Source organism: Hesperophylax consimilis, chromosome 12, assembly GCF_061612785.1.
Source record: "Hesperophylax consimilis isolate HC1 chromosome 12, BYU_Hcon_1.0, whole genome shotgun sequence".
In the NCBI taxonomy this organism is placed as follows: Eukaryota; Metazoa; Arthropoda; class Insecta; order Trichoptera; family Limnephilidae; genus Hesperophylax; species Hesperophylax consimilis.
Window position 1 is genome coordinate 28,313,011 of NC_142847.1, and position 9,863 is coordinate 28,322,873.

The 9,863-nt window shown below is 38.5% G+C and overlaps 1 protein-coding gene across 1 annotated transcript; it reads left to right on the forward strand.

Moving 5' to 3' along the window:
- The first annotated feature begins 5,829 nt into the window (after nucleotides 1–5,829).
- On the forward strand, nucleotides 5,830–9,863 carry LOC149419428 (large ribosomal subunit protein mL62). The gene is made up of 4 exons (XM_089637823.1): nucleotides 5,830–6,067; nucleotides 6,151–6,339; nucleotides 7,578–7,747; nucleotides 9,677–9,863. The coding sequence occupies exons 1-4, from the start codon at nucleotides 5,912–5,914 to the stop codon at nucleotides 9,768–9,770; spliced, it is 609 nt and encodes a 202-aa protein (XP_089493949.1). The 5' UTR covers nucleotides 5,830–5,911; the 3' UTR covers nucleotides 9,771–9,863.

A 9,863-nucleotide genomic window follows, 5' to 3' on the forward strand; every position in this document is an offset into this window, starting at 1 on the left:
CCCCGCGTGCCCTTGGGGTGAAGACGGAACTGGCTCTCACCCATCAGAATTCGACAGTTGTCAGGTTATTAAAATTTAACATAATGATATTACACCCTTACTTAAAAAAAGTTATTACTCGCCGATGTTGTGAATAATTTATATGTCTGTATCATTTTATAATGACTGTGCAAATTGTACCGAAATTAATTGGAAACTCACATTACACACGACTTGATACGCCGTGATGATGTTCCAAGCGCCTTCTGCTCGCGAGTTTAACGATACATGAAATTAATCCGAGGTAATTATAAACTTGCATTGTGCTCGAAGAACAGGAAGAAAACGGTAACGAAACGTGTGCTGATTAGTTTTCCTTTTAAAGCGCACTGAATATTGCGTTTTACCAATCCATAAACTAATACGTTGAGTTCAACAAAAAAACTGAAAAAGTTTTTTACAAAATCATTTGTTCAAGTGCCTATTTATTATTTAACAAACAGAAAACTCTCAATGCGTCTATTGTCTATGGTTATATTTTAAGACATGGACCTAAAAAGCCCTGGACGGAGCAATTCTAGAACAAATTGAAACCGCGGGGTGAGTGGGAAGATGCATGGAAAATCTTATTCATTTTTAAATTTTGAATCCCAGTCTCATGAAATACCGCAAAAATCATAACACGTTATAACTGCGTTAAAAACACAAACCTCAAATAATAATAGTTCATTATGCACCACTTTGCATACAAATCAGTTTAAAAGTTAGTCATACAAGATGGCTGTCAGGCAATTTCTCCTCACCCTACATTTGGCTTCAATAACATTCATACAAAATTGCACTGATGCTCTGTCCAGAGCTTTTTAGTTAAATGTTCTAAGAACCTTGGTCTATGGTGATTAGATTGTTAACAAAATTTTAAAGAATATTTTTAAATGCGATTTTATGAAAGTTGCATTCTGCGCCATCTGTTAAGTCTTCAACGCATACATAGGAACTGATTTCAGAATTTTAGCATCTGCCGTATCTCCGCGAAATCTATTTAGAAAAATAACGGCATTTATTATAATGAGACTCTGATATCCACAACCCATATCACTACAAATATGTTAAATGGGTTCATTAGCAATGGAGACACTCGACACTGGCAACATTGAGGCTTCAAATATCCAATTAATATTGTATTTCGACTGAGACATGAACTAATGCTAAACGACTTGGTCGCGACGCCGACGCGCAGTTTCAAGTTTCGACGGACCTTTGGTCAACCACCAGCAGGAAATATTTGAATTTAGCGGTCTCTCAAACAACGGTAGATAAACTCAGTCATTCACATCACCACGGTAAGAACTATGTTTTTTAAATACCAAGAGTAGGTACCATAACATTTTTTTGAGGGGGATTGTGTGATAGCGCATTCCTACGTAAAAGAAATTATATTATTTGCGGTAATGTCAGTCTGATGTTTCCGTCGCAGCAGTTCAGTTTACATACAATATAACAAGATCTGTTAATTTGTTGGTACCATTCTACACGCACGGGCTACGACTTTAAAACACGGAACAAGTGCGATATGAGATATTATGGCGGTACAGCGGCGAACAGTACAGTCGTATTGCCGGGGTCTGCGGACCGCAACAGCTTACCCTACTTCCAGCGAGAGGTCTATGATCTCGATAATAATGCAGACACGCTGCTTGAATCCTATCAAAATAATACATTAGCCGACACTTCGTGTCTGAAGATTGAGAGGGCGCACTTTCGAAGATGGCTACCGATTTAGCATTCTGGGGCACTCATTATTATCCGCCCATATGCTCTTGAACTTCGTAATATTGATTTTTCATTTTTTTTTGCCTCATATTCGAAAAATATTAGGAAAATTTATTGTTCAGGTACCTACAGCCGCTGAGATTGAAATGGCAGATTGTGTCTGAATATTTAGCAAATCTGATTATTCGGCGGGTTGATGAGTAATTAAATCATTTAACGGTAATGCGCCGTAAGCATTTCTATGCAACCAAGATTTCGTTTTCTTAAAAAAAAATGCATTTAAAACATTTGATTGCTCGAAACTTTGATTGACAGCAAAATGTGTAAAGAACTAAATTGAACAATAAATTATAATATTTACTTGCTTCAATGTGATTTGATAGACTAACAACTAGTCGAAGCATTTGAAACATTGCAAATTACTAATTTAGCATTTGAACGATTTTGCCGTTTTGGGCAGTACCTACAATACAAAATATAACTGTAGCATATTATGCGTACGTAATGCTTGCACTGGTTTTTTATTACTTCAACAGGGTGCTTGCTTAATCACTGTGCATTACGGTAGTTATTAATTTATGAGCAATATTTTTCTAACAATAATTACGGACTGTACCTACCTCCCGTCAGGAAAATTACAAAAAAGGACTGCGCCTTGCGATTTCGGAAATGCGCGCGGATAAATTAATTTTTATGTTATGCTAATATTTTTCCTGTGGGTTTTAAATAACGCGAAATGTTCATGTTCCTAATTATGTAACCCACCTTTTCGAAATTGGCTTGTTCACACGTACCTACGCAAGAACATTTGTAAAATATATACCATATGTTTATGACGTTTAATGAATTTGAATTGTGTAGGATATTATTATTCTTTTGAACCGCTCAGTAAAATATTTCATAGGTAGTTTGCCAAAAATTGGAATGTTAAAAGTTTCAAGGATTCCCGGATACGCTGCTGAAGCGTTGGTATAGGTATACGGTGAAAAGGGCCGTATACTGCTCAGGTAAAAATATTTAATAATATCTGTTATATCTCTTTACTTGCAGATTTAGTGTGTTAGGAACTCTTGATAAAGTAAAAGGTTCTTTTTTTTTTTATTGTTGATACATTTTTATTACAATATTTCATATTTCAATTCAGTAATGTTGGCCTCACTGGGTTGTTTACCCGTGCTGAGGCCCCCATTTTATAATTTAAGAATTCATACATTTAAAAAAAAAAAGAAAAACAACATTAAAATAAAAATAAATTTAAAATCAAAATAAAGATTAAAAATTAAAATATAATTATAACACTAAAAGAAAAATATCAAAAGAGAATGTAAATCGGCATTTATAGTGATATATGTGTTTGTGCGTGTTGCGTGCTTTATATATTTTTTTGTGTTGCGTGTATATGTTTTATTCTTTTATGTTATAGAATTTTGGTGATATTGTCTTTTTGTTCTTTAATCCATTTTATTATTTTGTGTTTGAATTTATTTTTATTTTCCTCAATTTTTGTTTCAAGTGGAAGACTGTTGAATGCTTTAATAGCGTGGTATTTATGGTGTCTTTGTCCAAAGGTAGTGTTTATTTTTTTTTCTTTACAATAATTGCGTGTATTTACGTACAATAAATAAGTCTGGGTTTAGATACACTGTTCATTACCGGAGGGTTGGTAATTCTCTGTTTCTAGAAGCTTGAAGTCTGACAATGATACCCCACAGGCAATTGCTACACTCTAGCGACATCTGTTGGACTCTGGAGTAAACTTTCTGACTAGTGCCATCTATCGCTTGAATACCCAACTTTTTGTTTAATGTTTAATTTTTATACTGGCACAACTTTGTTTCAATCCTTAAAAATGCTGGTCATTTTTGGATTTCGCGTTTAGTAGCCAACTTCGAGTTTCTTCAGATAAAATTTGCGATGTCATTGACACGGTCTTCTTTGAATTGCTTCGAAATTTGACTAATTTGATTATGCTTTTCGTATTTGCTTTGGTAAATCGATATTTCGATTTGAAATATTCCTACTTTTTGTTACATTTTCGTTGCGTGACCGATCGAAATTTGTAAAGTCATTTAAAATTTGCCATCTCCGTCTTTACCATAGTAATACTTCCCCAATCCTGGGGGTCGGGCAGTTTAAAGATTTGTCAGCTACTAATACTGCGGTATTACGGATACGCAGTACGATTATGTGTAAAGTCTTCTACTAACCTTTTCCTATCCCTCCGTATTATCTATTACGAGTAAGACGGAATATATATTGTATGGAAAATGTAGTATATAAAGCAGTAAATTAATATTATTTTCATGAAAATAAAGTTTTTATTTGTCAAGAAATCTTGTTATAACTATACTCAAGGGAAGTTAATAATTAATATTATTCATGTAAAAGATAAGGAGGAACGAGTACAAAAAAAAGAAGTTACTTAAGTTCGAACACAATTAAAATTTATTTAAAAAAAAATGTATAAAGAAGGGTTAGTCTTAATCTAGCTTAACGATAGTTTTAAATTGTAATTCTTAAAATTAATTGTCCTTTTTCTTAATCCTAAATTATTGTTCATTCAATGTCTTAAAAGTTGGGTCACGTTACGAGATAAATATGCAAAAATTGTTCAGGCACTTCCCTTTACGATGATTCTGGAACCGCGTACTCCACGTTCGCACTTATCACTGATACACAAAAGCGGCAACATGGGCTGGTTCCGAAGGGCGGAATCAGTTCAGACTGGGCCAAGGCTTCGAAGGGCGAAGTCGGCAGGCAGCGACTTCTGAGAGGGCAGCTTCCTGGGCGGAAGTCTGGCGACCACTCTGGCTTCCTGGGCGGAAGTTCGCGGGGTTACGGGAAGAGCCTCGATGACCGCTCCAAGGGGGGAGGGCAAGAGGTTTCTCGGCGGACGCGAGATGGTGACTCCTGAGAGGCGAGAGCGTGACTGCCGAGAGGGCAGCCTCCTGGGCGGAGGCGCCTCGGCGGCCGCCCCAAGGGGAGGCGAGATGATGAAAATGTCATTTTAGCATCTTTTAAAATAATAATAACGACTACGGTGAGAATGTCGATGCCAGCGCCACGGACTCAACCAACGTACCGAAGTGGTGTAAAGCGGAACCACTTTAGTTCCAGCACCCCACGACAAGGCGCGCTACGGTCGCTGGATTGCGCAGCTGAAGACAGTCCCGAGTCACACAGTCAACAGTACCCAGTCAGAGAGTGATCATCTCGGCCGCCCCTTGGGGCGGTCGCCAAGGAAGCTGCCCTCTCGGCAGTTATCATCTCGCCTCAACAGCTGAAGACAGATTCCGCAACCAACAGTCCCGAGTCAAACAGTTGACAGTTGATTTTTTGGCACTGGATAGTCATCATCTCGCCTCCCCTTGGGGCGGCCGCCGAGGCACCTCCGCCCAGGAGGCTGCCCTCTCGGCGGTCACGATCTCGCCTAGTTCTCGACAGTTCACATTTCCGCACTCGACAGTCATCATCTTGGGAGTCATCATCCTGCTCTCCCCCTTGGAGCGGCGCCGAGGCAGCTGCCGACCAGGGAACTGCCCTAGCAGAAGTTACCGTCTCGCCTCCGCCGAGAAACTTCCTGCTCTCCCCCTTTGGAGCGGCACCGAGGCTCTTCCGACCAGGGAGCTGCCCTAGCAGAAGTTACCGTCTCGCCTCCGCCGAGAAACTTCCTGCTCTCCCCCTTTGGAGCGGCGCTGAGGATATCCCTACGAGGAAGCTGCCCTCTCAGGAGTCGCTGCCTGCCGACTCCGCCCTTCGGATCCAACCCAAGTTGCCGCTTGTGTGTGTCGGTGATAAGTGCGAACGTGGAGATCCGCGGCTCCAGATAAGAACTATAATTTACAACTAGTATTAAGCTAGATTAAGACTAACCCTAGATTAAGACTAACTAGAGTGTTTTGTAACTAAGTAACTTCTTTTTTTTTTGTACTCGTTCCTCCTTATCTTTTACATGAATAATATTAATTATTAACTTCCCTTAAGTAGAGTTGTAACAATCTCATGATAAAAATCACTTTTGTTTTCTTTTAAAAATAATTTAACAGCGTGGCAACACTCACTGTTGTCATTTGTCTATGGTTTAGTAAGAAAAATAATTTGACAGTTTGAGGTTAACCAATAATTTCCTTCGCGATATCTAGGACGAAAATACTTCAAAATGAGTCGATCTTTACTTAAAGTCGGCAAAATATTGCAAAATTGCACTTACATTTCTCCCACGGCCGTTCTAGGACGCCCGTTTTCGTACAAGAGTTCGATTTCACTGGATAAATTGTATCCCAACAGCTCTCTGAAAATAACTACGCCAAGTTTTGTATGTGTGCTTGCTTGAAATGTACCATAGGTTGCTGTTAGCCTTTTGATATATCATATTTAATCTATTTTGATTTGTTTCAGACTCCACTAGACCCAAAAGCAAAATTTTCCGGTTATATTCCTATCAATAAGTTGGATATTACGTATTCCTGCAGTTCTGGGCCGGGCGGACAAAATGTGAATAAAGTCGCTACTAAAGTCGATCTTAGATTCAAAGTGAAGGAAGCGGATTGGCTGGATGCCTCGCTTCGAGAGAAAATACTTCAGGAGGTAAAAATACACATCTGAATTGAACCAATGCACGATATCACTTATGGGAAAGGTACGAAGCTACCGCAAACTGCGCAAAACGGCGGTTGCTTTGTTCCTTTCCCGTAATTCGTAGCTCGGTCATAGCACGGTCATGGTATTCTACTGTTATGTGGGCAGACTCCTTTAAATTTAAATAGATTTCTGCAGTCTTGGGGTAAATATATAGAAAATAGGGACCCACTTAATATGAACGAATTATTTGAAAAACACTTTGTATCAGATAAATAATAATTTAAAGTACTTATTTCAGTTTCCAGAAATGGTAAATATTTCATTCCATAAAAAAAGGCATAATTTGACTTCTTTTCTTTGCGCCTCTATTTTACATAATAATATTAAAATTGTTTGGCTAGATTTTAATAAACTTTTTAATTTAACCCAAACTGAGAACCTAACTACCTATTTTAGGATCATAAGTTCATATTTTGTATTAAAAAAGGTAAGGAAAAAACTAACCATGAAACTTTCACAATAACAATATTAAAATGCATTATTTTCAATTTCTGGAAGTTAAAATTCTCATTATTACAACAAAGGATTTTTTTTGAAGTGCGTAGGTATTTAGCTTGTCCCTATTTTCTGAATTTTTACTGAAAACACTCATTAGACATTAAACTGTTCTGTATTCAAGAACATTATTTTATATGAAATCAATGCAGTTAACATTTCCCTAATCAATGCATTTTTAGGAACAGATTATGGAAATTACACTTATTACACAATTACACAATTAACAATTACCACAAGGAACAATTATTTACATGCACAAAATAGGTTATTAGGTTCTTAGTTTGGGTGAATTAAGTAATTTTTAGGTCTTTAGGTTGAGACAAAACTTTCGCAAAATGGCAGAAAAGTGGTATTTTTATAAGGGAAACTTTGTTTGAATAAAATCGGAATTTTAATATATCTTTAACCATCTCTCCCGATGTAAATAGTTGTTTCTTGTAATATTTTAGTTGAAACGGGCGGTGGTAAATATTTACCAAATCGACCTTAATAGTCCACGTCAGTAAACATTACCGTTGCACATATAAATTGACTGAAGTCGCCCGAGATGTTTCCACAATTATTTGTAATTGCACTTTTTGTAGAATTTGTATTCCAAAATGGATGGAGGGAATAGAGTGTATTTTTTGACACATTCAAAGACTTTTGTTTTCATTTCTTGTAAATATTAAATATATGATCACCAGCAAAGAAACAACATCACGAAGGAGGGCTACTATGTCATCAGATCGGAGCTGACCCGCTCCCAGCAGTTGAACTTGGCTGACTGCATGAGGAAGTTGAGGGAACTCATCAGGAAGGCTGCAGAACCCGCTCCAGAACAATCTCCCGAAACTTACGAGATGCTGAGAAGAAGGTAATTGCAACACATTGATTAAAAAATCTTAACAGATGTCACTCCTCTAAAAGTTCTAGTAGATGGACATATTCGCCAAAGTTTAAATTGTGTTTTTGTCATGTCCCACTATTTTGATTAGCTTTTTCATAGTTACATATTATACAATATTGGAAAATTAAAAAAAAAAATCCCACAGACAAACACCCTCTGTTGAAGTTTTCACTTTTTTTTTTTTTTTTTTTTTTTTTATATTTACTCCACACAGGAGGCCCTGAAGAAAATAATTTCCCTCAGGGCCTATGTCATCTTTGGGGATGCTGTGTGGAGGGTCTTTTTGTGGAGAGGAAGGAGTGAACATGGGTCTTGAAGAGTCCCATGTTGTAGGAGGGAGGAAACACAGAGGCCGGCAGTTCGTTCCACAGCCGAGCTGTTGAACTTAAGAACGAATCGTAGAAGCGACCCGTTCTCATGTGACAAGTGTCAACTGTGTACTAATGTTGGGCGCGCGTTTGGCGTGTATCCCGACTACGCACCGGTGCCGAAGGGATCAATGACGCTAGTTCCTCAGAGCAAGTTCCATTGTAATACCGATAGAACAAGGACAGCATACCTACCTGACGCCTGTGCTCTAAAGATTGCAGTCCGTCTGTTGAGATTGGGGAATCTATCAAACGGACCGCCCGTTTCTGCACAGAGTCAAGGGTTTTTTTCAGGTATTTTGGGGCTCCAGACCAGAGATGGCTGCCAAATTCGACAGTAGGGCGCACTTGCGATTTGTACAGGGTGAGCAGTTGTGTACTATTAAAGTATCTGCGGGCCCTGTACAGTACGCCCAGCTTCTGAGAGGCCAACCTTACTCTGGCTTCGATGGAGCCCCCGTACCTGAGCTGGTCACTTATAGTTACACCAAGCATATCAATGGAAGGCCTGTTCGGAAGATTGCTTCCGTTGAAGGAGACTAGATTATCATTTGGATCCCTTTTAGACGTAATCAGACAGGATTGGATCTTTGAAACATTAAATTCGACGAGATTATTTTTACCCCAGGAGGAAATACTCTCGAGATAACCGTCCATTCTCTGCTTCAAAGCCCTCCGAGCCGTTGGAGTTTGTGTGCCCTTTGGGGGCTTGAAAACAAAAAGCTATCATGAACTGTACTGTTATCCGCGTAACAATGAATCGGTGCACATGTCAAAAGGTCATTGATGTGCAACAAAAACAAAGTCGGAGACAGAACCGATCCCTGTGGGACGCCAGCATTTATGGAGTGCGAGGAAGAGGTGAAACCGTCAGCAACCGCCTGAATCGACCTATCCCTTAAAACAATGTCTAAAACTAACAATGTCTAATCACTAACAATGTCTAAACTGTCAGCTGATGTATGTGTTGGGATTACATAAGCCACTTCAAATATCCAAATAACCGCTTTATGCATGCATATTACAAGCCAATTACTGAATATTATATAAAATTTCCATATTTTTCCACTAAATAAACGCAGACAATATTTGAAAAGAAAGCCATCATGAAATCATTATTTCGTTAGTAGAGTTGTAATAATTAATAGCTCTATCAACAGATGGCACTGATTGTTACATTTGCTGGCATTGCCAAAAAGCACTGCTTTTTAGTCACTAATACAAACGAATCGTCCCATGACACGCTTTGCGCACACATGTATGTTTTTTTGGAATCGAATAGAGCCAACATTTTAATAAGTCTTTTTCATAATTTTTCATACTTAGTTCAACTTACCTCTTACACATTATAGTATTGCAATCAGTGTGGCGCACGCTGCAAGCGTTTCTTCATTGGTACTACCTGCATATTTTTACTAATGAACTACTAATAAACCATGCCCTTTCTGTGCAAAGCAAAAGCACACCTTTTTAGGTTTAGCTAAGTGTCACATCACAAGATTCACGACTTTGTTCTTTGTTATTCCAGACAACAAAAGGCGGCCAGGGAACGACTATTCATCAAGCGTGCCGATGCGGAGAGGCGTAACCTGAAAGTGGCGCCATCTGTACACGAGTTATGATATTTCCATTAGATTGGTCGATAGTCCGCCAATCTAACAGAAATGTTACATGCCCAAAGTCATCGCAATTTACATAGTGTCATAGTTCTATGA